Source organism: Macaca fascicularis, chromosome 9 (assembly GCF_037993035.2).
Source record: "Macaca fascicularis isolate 582-1 chromosome 9, T2T-MFA8v1.1".
NCBI classification, from domain to species: domain Eukaryota; kingdom Metazoa; phylum Chordata; class Mammalia; order Primates; family Cercopithecidae; genus Macaca; species Macaca fascicularis.
Genome location: NC_088383.1, coordinates 135,287,312 through 135,311,348, shown reverse-complemented (window position 1 = coordinate 135,311,348; position 24,037 = coordinate 135,287,312). Strand labels below are relative to the sequence as shown.

Sequence of the window (24,037 nt, the reverse complement as noted above, 5' to 3'; positions counted from 1 at the left end):
GTTTCTCGGGCTTGAATGTATCCATCATTCAGCTCCCGCGTTTATAATTTATCAATAAGATCACTCTATAAAATATATTCTGATGCCTCACAGCTGTGTATAATTTATTCTGTCTATCCGTGCAGTAGAAATAAAATTTTTATTTGCATCATCTAAAGGAAATACCAATGTATAAATACATAAGAAAAGCTCATAAGAAACGGTCTTCTGACTACAGATACTGCTGAGGGGATGTTGTGCAGCCAATTAAAAAGCTGAGAGATGGCTTCATTATTCATGTACATAGATAATAAATACTGTACTCAGCAAATAGTGCAGTTACTCAATTTCTCAAAAAGGTTGCACCACATTCTACAAGGCTGCCACAGCCTGCTTCTAAATTCTCCTTCGAATGTTTGGAAATAAAGCCTCTTCAAGGAAAACATATTTGCCAAAAAGGGCTCCTTTTGGATTAAGATACTGGAGTATGTAGGTGAAACAGGAAATGTTTCAGTGGTTGGAATATTTTGCCTTCAGGAAACTAAATAACTGTGTCTTTCTCAGCCACTAAGAGCCTTGGAAGAAACAGTCCAGAGGATGGAAGATGTTCTTTACAGTTGGTTTCTGTAGCCTCGCCCTGATTATCCAACAGGAGGCCCCACCAACACCTCCTGAACTTCCCCAAAGTCAAGATGTGGAGTTGCTGCCTCTCCTACAGCTCTCCCTGCAGGAGCACCTGCAAGCGGTTCGACTAGAAGACCCGGATTTCACGCATTATCTCCTTCCTCCTCACACATGCAGCTTCTCAAGGAAAGTCTATTAAGTGCAAAGACGTTTCCTGCAGGCATCTGAGGCCTGGGCGAAAACTTTCCAGGTCTTTTGGAAGTGTGGCTGGAATACCCATGGAAACCATCCCATCCTCCCCATTGCTGAGGTTGGGTTGGGGGTGATACAGGATTCTAGTTTTAGAACTCTTTCTCTGCCCAATTTAACAGACCCTTGGCAATAGGATTGATTCGTGGTTACTCAATTTCACAATTCACTTGTGTTGGAAACTCAGCACTGCCAGGAGTACCTTATAATTAAATTGGTTTGTTTATGTGCAGGATATTTTAAAATGCTCGCGATCACTTTTTTGACAGTTTTAGCTGACTTTCCAAAGACTACACCGATGCCCATGGTAACTCACCGCGTGGTGTGGCTTTCGGCAGGTGAAGGGAAAGTTCAGATGGATCTCCCGTTTTCACTCCATAATTGCTAGTATTTTAAAGCTGCCTTAATCCAATTCCAATAACATGACAGCTGTCTTATAAGTTCAGTTAATTGCACTCTGTAGTCGGCCTCTGCAGGAGCTGTATAGCTGGATCAGAACTCACTTTGTTTCTTTGCATTCCAATGTGTGAATCCCGTGAGGTCCTGAGCAAGAGACCCAGGTCTTGGCAAAGCTTCGAGAAAGGTGCCGTTGAAACCGGTCCATGTGCCCCTCACACATCAGGTGATTTCCCTCGGGCTCACCACGCTCTGCCTCATTTTATGGAAAGGAAAGTCTTGCGCTCCCTCTGCTGCTGTCTGTCCTCGTGGCTATATGTGGAGCTGGAGGCTTCTCATTGTCAGTTCTCAGCTTATAAGCTCCCCATTCCTAACAAGAAAGGGGGACTTTCCTGACCTGTCCTTCAGAAGTACCATCCCCAGCCATTCTGCTGTCTCCCTGGTTTTCTTCTTAATTTTTCAAGTTTGAAATAATGTTTGATTTACAGGAAGGTTACGGTTTTAACAGAGTTGCTGTGGTCCTGCTGTTTCACACACTTGTTGCTCTCTGAACTGGTCTTGTTTTCATCGTTTCTCTCCCAGTACAAGAATGCAAGTCCTGAGGGTAGCTTTCTCTACGTGCCCCTCTGAAATGCACGGGATGGAGAGAGAGGCAAGCCTTCTGGGATGAAGCTGTGCTCAGGAGATGAGGGTGTCAGTAGTATAGACAGAGGGAGCTGGCTCACTTTGGGGCTGCTGGCATGAAGAAGAAAGAATGGGCTTTTTTTAACAGAAGGCATCAGGTCTAGAGTCACTGACAAGAGTGCCTGTCCCCAGGTAGAGAGTTGAATACTTGGTGAATGGTGAGTAAACGTGAGATGCAACTGGACCACGGCCCCGCAGCTGATGTGTGGTAGAGCTGGTGCTGCTGCGGGGTGCGACTTCCTCCAAAGCCTGCGCTATTCTGCCTTTGAGCACATGGAAGGCATGGGCTCAAGTGACAGGAGGAGGGAGACACACTTACTCAAGATCTCCATGGTGCCAGTGGTTGCACCCCTGCAGCCAGGAGAAGGACTTCTGATGCCTCCCATTCAGAGAGTCGACTCTTCACCTCCAGGCAGCCCTCCACAGATGTCACAGATATCGCCATCAGAGCCAGCACCTCTGCTTGCTCCACCAGAACCCTTCTCGCTTGAATGCAACTTCATCCCTGAAGACTCAGCCCATCCCCACACTGAAGATGACACGTCCTGGGCCCATAGTCCCCTCCCTCCTTCCTTCCCCATGCGGCCGAGGGGCGCAGCTCAGCCCTCTCCCATTGGCTGTGTTTCGGACTTTCAGTTCATTCCTGTTCCTTGTCCCCTTGGTCCTCAGCACCTGAGACTTTTAAATGTTCTGTGACCAGCTTGAGAATTTCTCAGAGGCTGTTTCAGACAGTGACTACGCGAGTAGTAATCCTTTGGTAACCTGAATATAACTGCAGACTTCCACATTGAGCATGATAAAATGGTGTGGATTTAAAAGTATTTGGGGAACTGTAAAATGTCTAGGATTAAAATTTCAATACCATTTGTGCCCAATAAATGTGAACTCTTTAGTAACTTAAAACTGTGCTATTATGACTCAGGTCTGAAAATTACGAGTCCTGCTTGAAGAAATGGGAATAACATGTGAGGGAATCTGGTCCCATCCTTCACCTTGAGGGATATACTGTGGTCAAACCAAATAGCAGGAACATGACCTCATAGGAGAGCAAGCCCAGAGAAATTAGCGTATTTGTTGAGAAAGTGATACACCCTCCAGAAGAGAAAAATGTTATACTTTCCATTAGGATTGTTTATGGAAATGGGGCTAAATTGAACCTGTGTCGGTATATTAACTGGTTCAACAGACAGGACCCCAAGAAACAAGATCGTATAATAGTTTATTGAATGACTTGATTTTTTTTAAAACATAAACCGGTCTAGTCAGTCTGAACTGGAAAATTAATTTTGTCTATAGAATCACTTACTAAAGCATATAAAATTAGACTCCGTAAGTGCAGAGAGGAGAATTGGCATTATGTTTAACAGATTCGCTGGGACTTAAATAAATGGATTTAGTCTTAATACAGCTAAAGCCTTGTGACTTTTAATACAGAGCAGATCTTAAACAAGTATCAATTCATCATTTCAAAAAAGTCACTTTTGCATTTTTGTTGCTTGTCTAAGGACTGAATTATATATCTTGTCTATGATAATACCCCAGCACATGTTTTAGGTCTTGAAGGAACAAATTAATTAACTTTTGTTTTCTTTAAGTTACAAAATTTTCATGGTCAGATTGACAGAGAATTCAGCAGTTTTAACACTTATCATGACTTAATGGGTTCTAGTGTTTCCCTGGGCTTATTTAACTTCCAAATATTTTCACTGTGTCATTTATGTAATAGGCTTCTGATGCCAAACTTTTCCTGACTAGAGTGAAATATGGGACTGTTTTCCTTTTGATTCAGGGGTGAGCTTATGGGACCAAGGAGGAGCTGATGAAGTTGTCAGTGTCTCTGTTCGGAGTGGAGACCTCTGGATCCCAGAGAAGAGCTTCGACTCCAAGGTGAGTTCCTTTCCTTCTTCTCTCCGCTCTGAGACTGCCAAAGCTTTTAAATCACATTAGCTGCTTTGGTATTCTTTCATTCAAGGGTTGCCTCTACTCACTTTAATGCTAACTCTGTCCTTATAGAATGGAAGCTTTATTCTTAAGAAGATGAAATGCAAACCAATTTTGATGTGACAGTGCTGATGAGGGATCCAACATTATTTGCATCTACTGAAAATTAGTTTTTGAACAAAAACCAGGGGTTACAATCCCAGATACACAACTTCCATGTTCAGTTTAACTGAATGAATGATGGGCATTTTTCTATATTTATGTCTATTTAATTAACATTGATTTCCTTGAATTGATTATTGCTAGAAATATATTTATGCAACTTAAAAACCCACTTGTCATGAGTTTTAATGCAGTCTAAACTTTGTTTACTTTGACATGTTTGATTTGAGCCTTTTATGATGTAAAAGAATAATATAAAATGATTGAAATAATAGTGATTAAATTTAATATCTTGGTGCATTTTATCTGCTAAACTGACATGACTTCCTTAAATTTCAGTGCTTGTAGAAACAGTTGGAAAGTGATAAAAATCTGTGGAAATATGAGCTCTTTGAAGAGATCATACAGATGGCTTGGTCCTTGTATTATATAGAACTATTTTTAGATCATTTTTCATAATAGAAAGCAGATTTTTTGAAGAGCAGTTGAGATTGTGAACATCCTCTGTCACTTTCTGGAATGGTTGCAGTGGGCCGCCTTTATGTGAGTAATGATAAGGTGATTTCCATCTAGGGAACTTACCTTGGAAACTGAGCTTTTAGAAAGATTGGTGGTTTGATTAAAAGACCCAAATGCCAAATGTGCACGTATTTCTAACGTTGTTGTTTCATGGACATTGTTGCAAATTGAATATACAAGGTACAAGTCAAGTATAGTGGTGTTGATATTTTCTGGAAGGAAAACTTAAGATATTAAGGAAAATTCCATCATGCTATTGGTCAGCAAAATTAAAAACAACGTAATAGATACAGTAAAAGAGGAGTGGGCTTTCATTATTTAAAAAGTTGATTTAAAATATTTAGAGACATGAATAATAGAAAAACATGGAATAATCTAAAGGTTCTTGGATTATGGGAGCCATTATATAGACTTTCCTTGGGGGTAGAGTTGCCAGATTTAGCAAGTTAGAAGTACAGAATGCCTGATTAAATTTGGATTTCAAATAAACAATGTATTTAATTTTAGTGTAAATATGTCTCATGCAATATTTGGGACATACTTTCATTTTTAACCTATGTGTTGCTTATCTGAAATGCAAATTTAACTGGATGTGTCCTGTCTTGTGTCTGGCAACCTTCCTGGAGGGGATCAGAGGGACAAGCTCCTGAGGGCTATGGGCCTGCCCCTGGGGTGGACCAGTTCAGGTCTTCTCTGGTTTGTGACCCCCAGCTTCCTCCTTCCTACCCACCAGCCACCTGGGAGACATCACAAGGTGTGTTGGAGGAGGAACTGGCACATCTGCTGCTGGCCAAGCATACCACCTGATAATTGTGGATCACAAGCATCGTCTTTTAGAAAACTAGGAAAAACCATGATTATTAGGTAGCTGTCCCAACTCTTCTGGGTTTCTGCCTCCAGAATGAGAGCCCTGTGGGTGACGGACATGTGCCCACTGCACTAAAAGAATTCCCGGTGAGTGACATTATGTAGGGGCATGACGACCTAGGTGAGTTGGAGACAGCATTTTGTTGTAACGCCAGTGGGCTCATCTCAACATATAGTTTATGGCATCAGTGTATGGCCGTAAAATTACACTATGTACTCATATTTGGTGGGTAACCCCGAAAGCTTGTGTGAGAAGTGGTGCATGTCAATGTCTGTTACGTGTGTGTACCTGTTTGCAGGAGTTCCCCATGGGGAGGACGTGTATACATGCCACGGGAATAGGCATTCTGGCCAAAGGTGTGTATGTGTGTGTCTGTCCTCATTATCAGTAAGTCAAGATTTTCATTTTCAACTGAATCATGCCGTGTATCTTCAGTATGCAAAGCATACTCACGTTAAGAATATTTTTTGCAGAACAACGGTGCCTGCTGTGCCTCAGAATATAGACTTTTAGATTGGCTTCTCGCTCCCTGCCTCTTTCTGTTTGGCCAGTTTTTAACCGAGCACCTATTATGTGCCAGGTGCTGGGCATGCAGCCAATGCAGAAGGCAGGCACACTTTCTGCCACCTGCAGCTTACATTACAGTAAGGGAAACATAATTAAATAAATTCACATTGTGATAAGTGTTAAGAAAAAAACAACAAAGTATTCTAGGGGCCAGGAGAGGAGGTGGATTTTGATAGGTTGGCCAGGAAAACCCTTTCTAAGAAGGAAAGGTAATTGTTTCAATAAGTTCTAAAGAACCAGCCATGAGAGGAGCCAGTGTGTAAGAAGCTGGAGGTGCAGGGAGGAGGCAGGTGTGTCTAGAGCATGGAAAATAAGACAGACCTGGAGTGATGCGGGAGCAGCAGGGGCCAAGCCTCCCCACAGGGCTCCTCCCACGTGTGACCTCACTGTGGAAGGTAGTAGCCTGTAGGAAACAGACATTCCTCCTGAGATGATGACATGAACTGTGGCCTTCTTTCTCTGATAAATATTCTGTTTTTTTATGACTTACCAAATCGTAACATTAATTTTTTTGTGACTCTTTTTCCCCAGAGGTGACATGCAGTGTTCACAACCGTATAGCACGTTCCTTATTTATATAGAAATGCCTAGCTTTTAAATTTCTTCTTCTTATTTATTTATTTATTTTGGTAGAGATGAGGGAATCAGGGGGTAGAGGACAGGCCTCTTTTGTCACCTAAGCTGGTCTCAAACTCCTGGGCTCAAGCATCCTCCTGTCTCAATCTCCCAAAGTGCTGGGATTATAGGCGTGAAGCACTGTGCCCTGCCAGAAATCTCTAGCTCTTAAACATTTTATCAGATGGCCGTGACACGTCCAGTAAGCCAGAACTGGAAGTTTAGCCCGCAATTTCTGGCTGGGAATGCCATGGGAACCTAAAGACAGGGGGCCTCAAATTCCAAGTCACATCCTTTCTGGCTTTCTTCCAGACAGATTTCCACAATTGTTTTCCTAAAATGAAGATCTAACTCATCATGATTTTCCTTGAAAACCTCTGAGGTATTCCTCGCATCCACATCCTAGAGTGTGAAGACAAACTCTAGGCTTGGCATGAAAAGCACATTACTCTATGACCCAGAGGCACTCACCACGGCCCCACCCCATGGCCGGGGGCTCTGACTGTCCCTCCGCTCTCTCCTCATGTGCATTCTTCTTCATCCCATGGTGCCATAGCATGGGGCCACCCCTGTGACCTCAGGCAGCCTGGTCACCTGCCCCGCTGTGCTTTGTCCCAAAGCACTTTGGGCTAAAAAGCGGTAACAAGTTCCTGGGGGTTCAGTCACTCATGCCCAAATCTGGATTATGTGCCTGCCGTGCACCCGGTGCTGGAGCTGCGTCCCTGCCCCGAGGGTGGTCAGGAAAGGCCTCTCTGTGGAGGTGACATCTGAGGGTGACCTAAATGACATGAAGGGTGAGCCTGCCATGTGGAGTTCTGGGGAAGAGCATCCAGGCCAAGGAAACAGCGACAGAGGGAGCCAAAGAGGGAGCACGGAGAGAGATGAGCAGGGCCCTGAGAAGGTAGAACAGCTATGGGAAGGTTCCTGGGGGCTTGGGGCAGGGCGTGCAAGTGTGTTTTAACAATGATCTGTGACAGCTGTGCACAGACTACAGCGTAGGGCCCTGAATGGAAACGAGGAGAGCCATGGGGAATCCAGTGCAACTGTCCAGGAAGGAGAGGGAGGCGTCCACACTGACCATGGAGAGCACGAGAAGCGATTGGACTGGAGACGTATTTTGAAGGGAAAGTTTGTTGGACTCGCCAGTGGATTCAAGGTGTTAAGGACAACCCCTGTGTTTTGGCCCTGGCTATGTAGGTGGCAGGAGCTTCCATCATATACACCCCCAGAGAGAAAGGACCCCCTGTCTAATTTGGTGTTCACCACGTCATTGACTTACTATGTATACTGGTTCTCAGCCTAGCTGCATTTTAGAATCACCCAGAAACTTTTACAAGTAACAGTGTTCAACCTCCAGTCGTTGAGATGGCTTAAATGGTTTGGGGCGGGCCCACGCAGATTTCTTTCTTTCTTCTTTTTTTTTTTTTTTTTTTTTAAATACTCCCCGGTGATTTTAGTGAGCACCCAAGGCTTAGATCCACTTGGGGAAATTAATGTTGCATCCAATGCCAGAGTGCTAGTCAAGTCGATTGAGCTGATTTAGGTAAAATTACTGTCAAGTTTTCCCTCTCTTTCTCTCTGAATGGGATGTTAGAATGTCCTTTCCAAATCAGGAATCGAGCCATCACTGCCACTGAGAATTTAGTGGAAGGAGTAGAGGGACAGGAAAGGATGCCACCTCGTGTGTGTTGGAGAGCTTGCACTTTTGTTCGTTGGTTGTTGTCTATAATGTAGGGATAGGCTTATCTGCATTCCCTCCCTCTAAGGGTCATTGTGAGAATGAGATGAAACAGTGGCTGTAAAATACACTAGAAACTTAACACTACTACAGACATGTAAGGTGACGCTAAAAGTTTAAAGTGTCTTTAGGAACCAAACTCCAATTTCATGTCTTGAAGAAATTAACCGCGGAACCAGCGAAGACGTGTCAAAATGTGATTGATCGTGAGATGACCTCACTTGAGCTCAGCCTTTGAATACTCCAGGAAATGTCCAATTTCCAGCTTTCTTGAGTGAGAATGAAGTTATAGAAAGAGTATGCGAAATGGAAAATAGAAGGCAAACCCATTAGAACATGAAACTAAAGCTTCCCTTAGCATATGGCAGTTCTCAAATATCAAATAGCAACTAATTAAAATGACAGAGGCACATTCTACTCTATACATTTCCATGTGCCTTTTTTTTACAGCTGAGAAAACGGAGCCCTGCTCTCCCCTCCAACAGCCATCCCCATTCTTTCCTTCACAACCAGACTTCCCAGAAAGGTGGTCCGCATTCACTGGTTTACCGCCCTGCAGTTCCCTCCCAACCCACGGTAGCAGCTCCCATTCCCAACATGTCATTGGAACGGCCTTTGCCAAGGTCAGAGATGGCTTCCTAGTTTCCAAAGCCAGCACACACCTTTCACTCTCTGTCTTACGTATCTTGACACCCATTCCCTCTCCTCCTCTGAAATCCTCTCTTCTTTGGGCTCCTGAGACCCCATTCTCTTGTTTCTTCTCGTATGTTTTTGTTCTTGCTTTTCATTCATTTTCCTGGCTCTGTCCCTCACTCTTGGTCTCCTCTGAGTTTCTTTGTGGCCCCACTTCTGAAGAAGGGTCCCGCTGGTGATGTCCCTTTCAACTGTGACCTCATGGCCTACTTGTACCTGGGGGCTCGCATGAGTGGCAGTGGCAGTGAGAGCCACCACATGTGGAGTTCCCATTGTGTGAAACGCTGTGTCAGGTGTTACGAACAATAACTTCGGCTTTTGTCATCTAGCATGTGTTGACTTAAAATCCACACCTCTCATTCTGCTTTGACCCCTGAGATCTAATCCTCTGCTTCCAATCAATTATAGGTACCCCCAGCTGAAAGTTCCCAATTATGCAAATGTATTGTCCCCCACGGTAGACTCTGCCTCCCACTTAATTGTCCCTAGAAGATAGGGTTGTCATCTTCCTTCTCCCCTGAAATAGTAAGGTTTGAAACACTTCTTAACTCTCCTGGCCCAGTATCCTGACATGAGCTTTTTCTGTCTGCTCTCTACCCCTGCCTGCATTAGTCTTCCTGCATTCTATAAAAGGAGGCGGGGTGCTCTGTCTAAGGCACAGATAGAGCCTGTTCCCTTCCTGCTTTCCAGTCCTTTGGAAGTCCCAGATGACACCTGAATTCAAAGCCAGGCTTCTTAGCATGATGCCCATGGGACTGGGTAGCCTGGGCCATCTGGACTCTAGAGTCCCCACTCCTACATCTTAGCCATGAAGCTTGTCAGGGCAGCTAGTTGCCGAAATAGGCCATGTTCTTTACCACCATGCTTGCACTATGTTCTATCCCCATGTCCCCCTGACTCCCTCAGTCCTACTCATTCTTGAAGCACCACTTAAGCACTCATTCTTAAATGGCACCTTATCTTGTGAAACCCGTCCTGCACCCCTGGCCTCCTGGCCAAATTCTTCCTTCCCATACCTTTGTCTTTATAAGTTGTACACATCTCTGTGATATGCAATCACATCATGCACACATTTAATTCATGCAAATTCAGCCTTGCACATGGCAGAAACAGATGCTGCAAGATGCAACTTAAGTGACATAGGTGATCACATCCCCTTGGATCCCCAAGGAGCATGTGGGCATCTGCTGTTTTCTTGGTTCCTTCTGCCTCTCATGAGGCAAGCTTCTTACTTCCTAAGAGCAGTTCTAGTTCTTTCTGTTGGATATCATGAAATAGCACAACCCCTAAAATAAGCCACCTCAACTGTGCTCAACCCAATAAACAACGCCCCAGTGCTCTGTGGAGAAGAAATGCTGAACCTATATAAAAGCATGAAAGCTGTGAGGCTTTCGAAGATTAATTTTGACTGTGCCTCAGGTACTACCTCTACCTTCTATATTGGCCTTCGACCCCAACCGTGCATGACTTGGGACTCAGCTCTCTGGCATGATCACACAGTACCATCATTATTGGTTTTTATCTGTGCGTCTGCCAACCAGCCTGTGCCCTCCCTCAGGGCAGCAGCCACAGCTCTGTGCCCTTCCACCTCGGTGCAGTACTTGGCACAGAGTGGAGTGATTGCAGGATGCTTGTCGACTGACTCTGAAACTTTATCTGTGCCTGGATCCTGAGCCTTGCCCATTTCTGTGAAGAGTTTGCAAACCACTCTGACTACCACAACTTTTTAGATGTTTCCTATCTCCTTTTGGCGACTCTGGGTCCTTTAAAATCATCTGGAGGCTGCGTCTAGCTGATAGAATGCTACCTTCTTCACTTTAGTGCTCTGTGGTGTCTTACCTGGAAACCTCCCCCAGTGTGGCTCTGTGCCAGGAGCAGGGCTGTTACTCTACATGAGTGGGTTGACATAGCCAGACCTACAGAGAATGATTTTCCTCTTTATCTAAGGGATTATTCGGGTAATTGCAGGAGTTGCTCAGGCTAGACGATAGCACCTCCAGCTTGGCTGAGCAGGCTCAATAGTTAGCGTTCCGGACTTAGGAAGCATCTATTTTACATTAGCTTCCAAGCCAGCCGATGGTGTTTCCTCTTAAGAATGGAATGACTAAAATACCTACTGTGGAGTAGATCTCCTCATGGGACGTGCATAGTGGCTCATGGTTGGAACACTGTTTCCAGACTCTCTGGGTTCCTGGGTATGGCCTATCCCATCCAGCTTCTTACCTTCTGTGGGAACCCCAACCCCACCCTTGGCCTGACAATCCTCATGAAGCTGTATCTGCCACACGGGAGGCTGCTGGAGGCCCCAACTCCTGCACCAGGCCTCATATAACCCACCATTATGGGGAGAGGATTTGGAGAAGTAAAAGCTGGCACCCTTGTATCTTGGCTGGGAGCTCACCTGTTTCAAGAATCATTGCCATCCGTGGTAGGAGAAGAACAGTGGATGTTGGGGCCTGCAGAAATGGATTTGGACTCCCTCTGCCTTGCTGTGTGGCATTGGGCCTGTCGTTAGCCCTTGCTCAGCCTTTGTTTCCTTAGCTGTAAAGGAGATGGTGATGGTGACCTTGTGACCTGATGTTACGCCCTACACATGCTGGCTACTCAGCAAATGCCAGCCTCTCTCCTGTCCCTCACTGGGTCCTCCTATCACTACCCCAGGGCTGGATAAGCCTTTGCTGTGTGTGGGGGAAAGCACTGGCCTGGGAGTTCCTGGATGTGTAGCAGCATCCCTGCCTCTACCCGACTGATGCCAATGCCACCTTCTTCCACTCACAGGTGTCTCCAGGCATTGCCACGTGGCCCCTAGGGTACAAAATTGCCATTCGTTGAGAACCACTGCACAGTGAGAAAAGATGAGGAAGGAAAGGAAGCTGGCAGTTACTGGGATCCCCCTCTTGGCCTTGGATGGAGCCAGACTGGGGTTCTGCAGATTTTTCTGGGAAAAGCTGAACAGTAAATATGTTCAGCAGCACAGGTCATAATGGTACTTGCTGCAGCGACTCAACTGGGTTGTTGTGTAAAAGCAGCCGTACATAATACGTAAATGAATGAGCATGGGTGTGTTCCAATAAAACTTACTGGACGTTGAAATTTGAATTTAGTATCATTTTCATGTGTCATGAAAAAATCTTTTTAAACAATTTTAGAGCATGAAACCAGTCTTAGCTTGCAGACTGAACCAAAACAGGCAGTGCATTGGCTTTGCCCAAGGGCCACAGTTTACAACCTCTGGGCTACATGTTCCGTAGATATCAGCTCACTGGATGCCCCCAGCAGCCCTGCAAGGTGGATGCTGTTGTGCACACTTGCAGATGAGGCTGCTGAAGCTCCCCACTCCCCCAGCCCACCCCGAGGCAGACCGTTAAGCGAGAAGACTAGCATCTGGGCCAAGGCCTGTCAGATTTGAAATCCAGTATTCTTTGCATAGTGCTCTGCTACCTTTCAGAAAAATCTTTAACTTTCTTTCCCCTGGGCATCATATCAGGACTGCTTCATAAATCTTGACTCCAGACAGCTGAGGTCACGGTTCAGGGGGGCAGACGTGGTGAGCACTTGCCAGAGCTCCCTCCCTGCCCATCTTGCCTCCGAGGGAGATCTGGCTTTCTTCAACAAGATGTGATTGTTGCATCCCAGCTCCCTGCCAGGGTCTTTCCTGTTCACTCCTCCTTTTTGGCCAACACACAAAGAGGAGAAAGCAGGCCAAGGTATTGTACTTGTTTCAACTGTGTGCCTGGCCTAGGGAGCTCTCCTTCAACCAAGGAGGGGCTCTGCGTTTCCAACAACACTCACCACCCACCTGCTTTTTTCTTATGACCTCTTAGCAAGGCCTTAATATCATACTTTTAAATTGTTTTTATTGAATCGAGTTGTCTTAGATTCTGTACCTTTTCCTTCCCCTACAAGCTTCTGTCATCATCATTAAACTGGGTCCTTTTGAAAAAAAATCATATTTTAAAATAACAAATTTGGATAATGCAGGAGATACCATGATTTACCTTCTTTAGACAGAAATTGTAAAATATATTTTTATAATCCTGAGTAATGCTTTTTGTTTGACCAACACGTAGGGCTTATATTTGCTTGATATTAGGAGAGAAGGAGTTTGATGAATTCTGTTTTCAGTTGTACATTTGCCCAAGGACGTATAAATGCTGTCTCTGAGACCCGAGGTCAAGTTCCCAGGAAACAAGGATGAATGGGACCCAATCCTGCCCTTGAGAAGCTCACAGACTGTAAGAGATTTAAATAAGTACTTAGTCAGACATGTGGGATTTAAAAAAATAAACAACTTATTTTAAAACAGTTTTGGATTTATTGAAAAATTGCAAGGACACTACAGAGAATTTTTATATACCGCATACCTTGGTTCCCCATTTCTCACAATTACCTCTGTGTAGTTCATTTGTGACAATTAATATTTTTTTCTTTTTAAGCCTGAAATTTTTTTAATAAGAGAGAGAACATTCTGGGTATTGAGGTCATTTGGAAGAACATATAACTTCCAGAAGGGATTAGGATTCTAAAATCTTACTTTAAACTGAAGAGCCTATCTTCCCGAGAGATTTAATGTGTATTAATGTTGCATTTTATAATTTCATGTCACAGGAAACCTGAGGAAGCCTTCTTCTATGTGTTTACTGTGGAATTTCTCTGAAGTTGCAACATATAATCAGTGAGGACTGTTCCTTAATAATTACTCAATAAGTAGTTGTGATGGCAATGAAGATGTTTTTGTTCAACCAAAATGTAAAGTTCAGATTTTTTAAAAATCCTCCTATTCTTTCTTAAAAAGTGAGAAACATTTTTGTACCTATCCTGATAGTGCCTGCAACCACATATATAAAATCATATAAACACTTGACTACAGCACCCTTGTAGAATGTAACATATAGCTGCATAGAGAGCCCCTGTGGGAAGAATTTCCTTTTGGATGTATTTAACACACTCTTCATGCTCTTGTGTCTTGCATGTGTCCCTGAGAATGTGAGGAAGACATGCATTGTTCGTGGTGTACACTGGTGCTTTCACAGCATTTTTTATTACTACCTCCTAAAGAGAAAAATTAAATGAATTTAAATTTAATTTCTCCCTAACAAGAGAACTCAAACACTAAGGACTAAGATTTTATTGGGTTATGCTAAGCTAAGCTTTGGAGGGTAACAACCTTTGTAACATCTAAGAATTTTCATCACCTTCCTGGTACCAATTTTGCTCATCCCCATTGAGAATGCATGGTGGGCACCACACGTAAAAGGTCAAAAGGAAACACGTGTCTCCCAAGACTGCATGTGTTTAGACAAATCTGCCCACTGGAGATTTGGGGCAAGGAAGAATAAAAGTTGATTCCCACCCTTCCATCCTCCCAAGATTACTCTTGCTAGATCTTTAAAAATAAGCTTTTTATATAAGAACAATTTTTAATTTATAAAAAAAAATTGCAAAGATAGTGTGGTTCTCATGTACCTCACACCAAGTCTCCCCTGTTATTATATTTGTCACAATTAACAAGCCCATATCAATGGACTATTATGTGCTAATGTCCGTACCTTATTCCGATTTTCTTAGCTTTGACTCTGTGTTCTTTTTCTGACGGTTCATCTAGGACCCCACATCATGTTCAGTGTCGTGTCTCTGAAGGCTCCTCTTGGTTGTGGCTGTTTCTTGGGCCTTCCTTGTTCTTGATGACCTAGATGGTTTTGAGGAGTAGTGAGCAGGAGTGGCATAGACTTTCCCTCAGCTGGGATTTTCCAGCGTTTTTCTCATGATGGGACTGGACTTGTCTGTTGTGGGCAGCAGATCACAAAGGCAAATTCCCTGTCTTGTTACACCATGTCAAGGGGACATACTGTCCATATGTCTTATCTGTGGATGCTTCAGCACCTGGCTGAGGTTGTGTTTGTTAGGTTTCTCCACTTGTAAAGCTCCTTTTTCCCCTTCCCATGCTCTGTTGCCTGGAGGGAGGTCACTGTGCACATCCCACACTTGAGGAGTGGGTAGTTACGCTGCACCCCTGGAGGGGGAGGTAGCTGCATCCATTATTTGGAATTCTCATGCATGTGAGATTTGTCTGTGCTCCCTATTTATGTTTTTAATCATTTAACGACATTAATGTGGTCTCATGGTTATTGATATGGTTTGGCGGTGTCCCCACCCAAATCTCATTTTGAATTGTAATTCCCACAATCCCCCACATGTTGTGGGAGGGACCTGGTGGGAAGTAATTTAATTACAGAGGCGGGTCTTTCCCATGCTGTTCTCATGATAGTGAATAAGTCTCATGAGATCTGATGGTTTTTTAAAGGGGAGTTCCCCTGAACATGCTTTCTTGCCTGCCACCATGTAAGATGTGTCTTGCTTCCCTTTCGCCTTCTGCCATGATTGTGAAGCCTCCCCAGCCGTATGAACTGTGAGTCCATTAAATCTCTTTCCTTTAAAAATTACCCAGTATTGGGTCATCTTTATTAGCAACATGAGAATAGACTAATACAGATATTTATTTTATACTTTAGAATGTAATCCAATACTCTTATTTATTTTATTGCTCAAATTGTTCCTACTTTGGCCATTGAGAGTTCTTTTCATTGGTTCCTGTGTCTCTTTGACATACACCCATGTGTGCATGTGTGAAGGTGTGTGAGAGAGTGTGGGTGTATGAGTGTGTGAGTGTGAATGTTAGTTTGAATGTGTGTGAAAGTGTGTTAGAATGAGTGTGTGACAGAGTGTGACACTGAGAATGTGTGAGTGTGAATGTCACTGCATGAGTTTGAATGTATGTGAAAGTGTGTCTGTGTGTTAGAATGTGTGTGTATTTGTGTATGACAGAGTGACTCTGGGAGTGTGTGGGTGTATGTGAGTGAGTGTGAATGTATGTGAGTTTGTGTGTGAAAGTATATGTGAGTGTGTGGGTGTATGTTAGTGTGTGAGTTTGAGTGTGTGAAAGTGTATGTGAATGTGTAAGAACGTGTGAGAGTGTGTGTGAGAGAGATGGTGTAACTGTGAGAGTTGTGTGTGTGTGTGTGTGTGTGTGTGTGTTCTAGCACTTCCTTCTTTTCTGGCACTGCAATCTGCACTGGGTTCACCTGGTATATTTCCTGTTCCTGTCCTAAAGTCAGCCATTTCTCCACAAGCCCTGATTCCTTGGAGAATGGTATTAGAGACTAGGTACTAGATAGGCTCACTGCTACTGGGCAGTCATTGCTTCTAGGCCCTCTCAGCTGACAGAGTGTGGGAAATACATGTGTATGTTTGCTGTGGGTAGATTATAAAGAAACAGATCTCAAATGCTAGATCATGGCTGAGACACACCCTACCTTTTCACATAATTAATTTAAAATGGAATAAAATTGGGAGGCTGAGGCAGGAGAATTGCTTGAACTCGGGAGGTGGAGGTTGCTGTGACCCAACATCATGCCTCTGCACTCCAGTATAGGTGACAGAGCAAAACTCCATCTTGAAAAATAATAAAATAAAATAAAATGGTATAAAAGAAAATATGCCAGGAATTTGGCTCTTTATGGATGTACCTATAGACATAAATAAAATAGCTACGTTCAGTACGTTAAATCAGTTACTGAGAATCAAACCTAATCATTAGGCTCTTTTCCCTGGGGAAAAAAAAAAGTTTCTTTAAAAAAATTAATTCCCAACTCTTCAGTATTTGACCTAGCTCTGGCATTTCACATTCCTTGCATTGATCCATGCCTCAAGGCTGCCTTTCTGCTAATTACTTGAAATTAAATTGACCTTTTTCTAAAGTTGGCACACAAAAAGGTTTCATTTGGGGGCATAACAATTGTCATATGCACTTTTTACTCAGCAAAGGTACTAAGGTCTTCTTTTTGCTTAAACCTACTAGTTTTCCAAGCATATTGTTTAAAGATTTGTCAAAATCCCAAACAGAGTTGGTGAGAGCACAGAGCTACTGAGATCCAGGGTTGTGGATTGGGTCTCTGTTAAGATGTCCTGTTTCCATGGGAGCCATTAGCTTGGCTGTGTTCCTCAGCATCACCTGGCAGGTCCCACCCCAAAGGTGTCTCAGGAAGGACTCCTCAGAAGGGCCATGGTGGATTCACCAATTGCAGAAACATCACAGGTACAGAACAGCACTTCCCATCATTGACAGACTCACAGCGATGTTTCTGTATATGTAGGCAACGTAGTTTGCATCCATGTTTCCCAAACTTCAGTCACCCAGGTCCCACCAGTGTGAATTTAATCTAATTATAAAAGCAATCACATCATTAATATTATAGCTTATCATATTAATAGCTTATACATGCTTGAAGTACTTACGGATTTTTTTTCTCAAACACATAAAACTGATTAAAATGAGTTGTGCTGTATACCTCTTAAAATGTATTTGTCTATCATGGGAGAACACATTATACCACTTGCAAAATGCTGTTTTAGCTGTTGTGGACTTTTAACAATTTCTTTTTTTTTTTTTTTTTATTTTTTGAGATAGGGTCTCACTCTGTCACCAAGGCTGGAGTACGGTGGCACAATCAGTGCACCATCACACCCGGCTAATTTTAAAAATTATTTTTTGTAGAGATAGGGTTTTGCCATGTTGCTGAGGCTGGTCTCAAACTCCTGAGCTCAAGCTATCCACCTGCCTCAGCCTCCCAAAGTGCTGAGATAACAATCATGAACCACTGTGCCCAACCAGTTTCTTTAATTTTTCCACCTTGAATACCTCACCAGGTGTATTTTTTCATCAATTTATATGTATAGCCATGTAAACTGAGCCCTGCACAACTTGGGGCTTAGACTTGAGTGGCTCTAAACCTGCTCAGCTGCTGAGGGTGGAGGCCCTGCGTAGGATACTGTTGGGTGGAATTATCTCCATGAGTTTTGACTTAACACTTTTGAGAGGGAAGAAGTTACTGATTAGATATTACCCTGCTTTTCTGTTGAGTCCTTTCTGTATATTCATTTAATCAACACATATTTATCGAGAATCCTTCATGTGCCAGGCCCTGTGCTAAGTGATAAAGATACTTTGCCCTTTTAAAAATTGCATTAAAACTGGCCATTTCATTTCAGAGCTACTTTGCAACTTGCTCAAACAGAACTCTTGAAATGTTAACTCCTCCTGCAGTACAAACATAAAGAAGAGTTAAGAACCCACCAGGGGTAGAAAATTCTATCATATCTCCTTTGAAATCTATCTCCTTCTTTTATAGTTCAAAACAAGACCACGGGGGCATATAATCTCTGGTCGTGCCTATTCAGCTAATAGGAATGTGTTTGCATTGCCAAAAGTTATTGCTGGTTTTAGTGTTCCTTGACACAGGCAAATCTCCTAAGTGGACTTCGTGGGAATGCATCAGATCTCTGGGAGCTGTAGGACAGCCAGACACTAGCTGCCCATGTCTCTGTCTTTGCTTACAAGGAGCATTGGGAGTGGGCATTTGCTGTCCTGCGATTTCCATGTCTGGATCTGCTGTGGAAAAGTGAAGAGTCACAGATCTGCAGACACCCTTGCCTTGCAGTTTTAAGTAAAAAGAGAAGGGAGCTTTTTGAGGTTGATCTCCAGAATGGTCTCGGTGGAACTCCAGAGACTGAGTTTTCCAGCCTGCTGTTTCATTGGCAGGTACTGAGCCTCGTCTGGTTCAGTCTGGAAGTGTTTCTGGGAATGCAGCTGCCATGGGAAACGCCTGTGATGGGCAAAACACAAACTGGTCATCCTCCCAGCTCCAAGGATTAAACTAATATTCTGATTTTTATGCCACATACTTCAGTTGCCCAGACAGGGTTAGAAGGAGCCATCAGCTGGAAAGGACAGAAACAGTGTCCTTAAATCAAATACAAAAGATTGGATGCATTTTTGTTGGTTATAACAGACAGGAACACAGAGACGTTCTTTTGGCTCCAGCAGGCATTACGAGGAAAGAGCTGGCGAGCAGAGTTGGCAGGTGGGGAAATGAGTTGGAGAAGCTTTAAAGATCTTTTCCTATAAAATAAATGTCCAGAAGCTGTGGAAACGTACGTCTTTAGTTAAGTAAATACCCTCAAAGACAACACACGTACATTTTTCAGTGAAAGCTGACCAGCTACAACTGCCATGTTTTCAGATTCCAAGAATTTCAGCACACATAGAATTGGCCTCTCATGCTCATTAACCTCAGAGCAACTCCTTTCAAGAAGTTCCTGCAGCCATGACGGCAAATGAGTTTAACTGTTTCATTTTAAGTGCAATGACTTGGAGAGGCATGCTTACTGTTTCCTTGCCCTGCGTCTCAGGCTCAAATGAGAGGGAACGTTAATTACCTTACCAGTCCTAGCTTCTGTGCAAACTGGTGCTGAAACCCCCACTTCTCCCTTTCCTTCCATAGAAAGCCTCATAGCAGGGGTTTTGGATGAGGCTCTGTGTTGACTGTACTCTGAAAGGCAAATTGCAGTCCTCTGTTTATGTTTGCGAGTGACTATTAAGTACCTATTCCAGCTAGATTTGGGGTTGGGGTGAGGAGTTTTCAGATTAAATGAGGCCCTGAATGTCATGCTAGGGGCTTGACTTCAATTCTGAAGGCAATGGGGAGCCATTGAAGGTTTCTGAGTAGTCAAGCGACATTTTGGGGGTGTAATTTTAGAAGAGGTTTGAAAATAGAGTATTATTGAAAACTTTATATAAACAATGGACTCTCAGGCAAATCTTTTTTTCCTGAAAATGTCCGTGTTGTATCTCTTGATTGATTTGAGTGTGTCTCATTTATGAGTGGAGAGTGCTCCCAAAATTTGTCCCAAATTCAAAGCAGAACTTGTTAACGTGTGGCCCCATTGAGGTGATGTTCCAAAGGGCAGCCAGACCTTGGCCTGCAGCCCTAACCCTCCCTATGCCCTACTCTGTCTGCATTGAAACTCCCTTTGGAGCACCTCCCTCACACCATGTCCTCACCCCACAGCATCCCCAGCTGGTTTCCGCTCTACCCCACCTGGGACATCAGGTGTCCTCTCTAGCAATCAAGCTGGCTATTTTTCCCATGGCTGTGGGACTTGCAACCATGTCCTTCTCTCCAAGCTTGCTTCCTGCCCCACCCTCAGCTCCTCCAGCAGTACTCAGGCCACGCCGCTCCTGCCAACCAGCGCAGGTCAATGGTGATAGCCTCATCTTCCACACCTGGCTTCTCATCTTGTTCCTGACTTGGTTCCTCCTCTGGCTTTTGTCCAGGAGAGCCCTGGGAACCTCCTTGGGAATGCCTGTTCCTGACCTCCGTCCATGAGTGCCTACAGCACCCCATCTAGTTGCATGGTGGATGAGTCCCTTCTCATCTCTGCCTTAAAACCCCTTCCTTAGGGAAGGCTTCCTTCCTTCATTATTTCATTTAAACAGATGCCTACTCAGTTGGTTGCTATAATTATTCTTTGTGTCTTCCATGCTCTGCCTCACCATTTTCTTTATCTGTTTATATCCTCATTTAATGTCTGCCTTTCAGCCTTAACTCTCCATCCCATAAGGAGAGAGACTTATCTTTTTTATTCACCACTTTTTCCTAGAGTTCACCACAGAAGCTTCTGTGATGAATACCAGTGATATGTGTGTAGGTGGATAGATGGGTGGGTGGGAAGACAGACGGACAGATGGATGGATGGATGGATGGATGGATGGATGGATGGATGGATGGATGGATGGACAGATGGATGGATGGGGCTCACACCTTGAAATAGATGGTGTTGATGAGGTGTATGTATTCTCTTGCACCCTTTTACGTGGTCATCTTATGTGTCTGGCTATTCCTTTTAAGATCTTAAAATGTTCTTCTGTTTCCCAGGTGGGAGACTTTGACCCCATACTTTGCATTTTCAAAGTTGAATTCAAGGGCTTTGTGATAGCCAGCTTCCAAGGTGATCCTTGCCCTTCCAAGGCCCTCTCCTTTGTGAGGCAGGGTTGGTTTGGGTCACCAATAGAAGAAGGCAGAAGTGTGTGACCTTGAGGTTAAGTCATAAGAGACATGATACTTTTCACCTGGGTTTCCTGGCCCTCTCAACTGGTGGGAGAAGCCAGCTGCTGAGCCGCGAATATACTTAAACAACCCAGTGGAGATGCCGTGTGGAGAGCCGACAGCCAGTGCTGACTTGCCAGGCATGCTAGGGTGCCATCTTGCAGTGGGTCCTTTCATCCCAGCCAAGCTGCAGGCTCAGGTGGCGACTGCACCCCGAGAGACCCTCAGACTGGAGTCTTCCAGCCAAGCTGCTCTGCATTTCTGCTCCAAAGAAACTGTAAGGAAAGTAGCAACGTGTGCTGTTGTCTCTTCATCTGAACCACCATGGCTAATTTATGCAAGTAAGTAATAATGTCTTACTGAAAAGTAAAAGAAGAAACCTTAAAATCTGAAGACTTGGCCATAAATACCTGTTAGCTTTGGCGGTGTGGCTCACATATGTTCACGTGCGTACGTGGCTGCAATGAGAGGGCATAATTCCTGATTTGTCAGTGCCTAAGATGTGCTGGTGTCCACGGGTTTGATGGCACCATTGTCTAACAAGAGAAGAGAAGGCAGTTGCTTGTTGCTGAAGAAGGGCAAAGTCTACAACATAAGGAGTATTTAATAAAGCCAGCCACAATGTTGATGTCGTGTTTGGCTTAGTGTTTAGGTTTAATTACAACAAATTCAGATTTAGAACCTAAGAAGAGACTTCCGCCTATTTATGTTCTCCTCCTCCTTGAAGGCTCCCCACAGGCCTGCCTCCTCCCTGAAGCTTTCCCTGACCACCCAGACTCCGCTGACCACAGGGTGTCCACATCCCATTAACCACATAGTCAGGACCGTCCAGCCACACACAGCGTTTCTCCTTTTGTGTTTGGTTTGTTGAAGGGAGACAACTATCTAAATTAAGTCACATTCATCCAGAGGCACAGCTGGGTTCTCACTTCAGGACTTGCCATTCTGGAGCTCGCGGAGGACAGAACGCAGGTGTTGGAGAGAGGAGGAGCAGGTGTGCCTGGAAGGCCCTGCTCTTTGGTTCCCTCTGCACCTGTCTTGTGGCCCCCACTGGTGCTCTGCCATGGGTTTCTCACAGCCTCTCTCACATCGTCTCATTGCAGCTGTTGACAGAAAATGCAAACCTTGGCCTTGACGCTTACACTTCACTTCTGGTCACCAGATGTGGGGGGTTTTTTTGTTTTTTTGTTTTTTGTTTTTTTTTCACACCAACCCATTCTCCAACTTTGGACACCAGTTGAGTGCCCTACATTTCAATTATGATGCTGACTACCTGGAGTTAGCACAGACCCCACAAGCAAAGGGTTCCATCCCACAAGATGCCCCACTTCAGATGCCAGTTGCAATCCCCAGGTGACCCACACTTCACTCGCACTTGGCTACAAGTGAAGGAGTCCCATGACCCCCTTGTCAGGCTTAATAATGTGCTGTAATGACTCTGGACTCATTTATTTACTTAGTCTTGCTACTTTATTATAAAATATATGGTAAAGGACACTGATGAGCAGGCAAATGAAGAGGTGCGTATAGAGCACGGTCTGGAGGATCCTGAGTGCGGGAGCTCCTGTTCCCGTGGAGTTGTGGTGCACCACCCTCCTGGCACGTGGGTGTGTTCACCACTCCAAAAACTGAATCTCCTCTTTTCAGGATGTTTGTGGAGGCTTCATCACTTTGGCATTATCTATTTTTAACTCCAGCTCCAGCTTCTCTCCCCTCCCAAGAGGATGGGGGTGGGCTGGAAGTTCCCAGCTTCTAATTATGGCTCAGTCTTTCTGGTGACCAGCCCCCATCCAGGAGCTCACCAAGAGTCACCTTATTAGAACAAAAGACATTCTTGTCACCCAAGAAATTACAGGAGTTTTAGAAGTTCTGTTCCGGGAACAGGGGGCAGAGACCAGATACATGTTCCTTATGTCACAGAGGTCTCAACGGCTCTGCCAGTGCTGTGCCCTAAGCACTGTGCTACTTTTTTATAACTGTTTTTAGAGATTAGGTTTAGAGGGAATTATTTTCCTGTCCCACGTTTCTCCTCCCACTCCAGCCCCAGTTATACTTCTGTATTTATTCAGCAAATATGGGTGGAAAGTGGCATTGCCAAATAAAATACAGGATGCCCGGTTAAATTTAAATTTCAGAAACACAGTGAGGAGTCTTTGAGTATATCTCATGCAGCTTGTGTCCAGCAGGTGTGTGTGTGTGCATTTGTGTGTATGTATAATGAGGAAGACCCATAACCCACTGAAAAGGTGGGTGGGAGATTTAGTATTAGCTCAGCTCAGAGGAGGCATCTTAGAGATTTTCTCTGCAACCACCCTTAATGAAGACTGGCATTCTCTAAAGGCAGGAACTTCTTTCCTACCCCTTAGGGTCCACCATGTCCCCTTGCACAATAAATGCTTAGCAAAAATGTATCATCCCTCTCATAGAGCACAATTTCATATTTTGGTCCTATTCTCATGGAACAGCTATGAGACTATGTTAATAATTTCCCTGTGCCTGTGCTACTCTGCATTACAACCTTCTTTTATTTACTGAGAAAGTTCTTTTGTACCTTCCCATTGATAACGAGACACATCCCACACAGTGATCTATACTTAAAAACAATATAATGGTATTTACATAATTTTGAGGGTTAGCACTCCAATTTCCATACTGTTACCTCTGCACCCGCCTGCCTTTCTGCCTCTGCCTCAGCCACCAGGCATCTCGGAGGTAGCTGACTGCTTTTCGTGGCTGCTTTGTACCATGGGTTTTGCCGTGTAACTATTGCAGCCTGGTTCTACCCTACCACTTGCTTGGAACATCTTTTGGCAAGCTCAATAATGCTTTGGTAAATACCTTGCTTCTTTTACATTCTCTAGGGTCTTTAATTATTGGTATTTGTCGTTGGTGATTTCTTTCTCTTGCTCGCAACTGCTGCCCCTGGATTTCTTGGTCCCAGGTTTTGCCTTGTTCTCCTCCAACCCCTTTGACCACTCTACTAGCTTCTTTTCCACTCCTGTTCTCCACCTGCCTTCTAAATGTATGCAACTCCCAAGGTTCTGTCTTCTGTCTGCT

General features: G+C 44.1%; 1 protein-coding gene across 1 annotated transcript in view; it reads left to right on the top strand.

Annotated features, from left to right (window-relative positions):
- The window catches only part of ADAM12 (ADAM metallopeptidase domain 12), a 375,641-nt gene that overhangs the window by 49,904 nt on the left and 301,700 nt on the right, over positions 1-24,037 (top strand). The window contains exon 2 of the mRNA XM_015456854.4: positions 3,722-3,819. Within this exon, the coding sequence (XP_015312340.3) occupies positions 3,722-3,819 (98 nt within the window). The remainder of the gene's footprint in view (positions 1-3,721; positions 3,820-24,037) is intronic.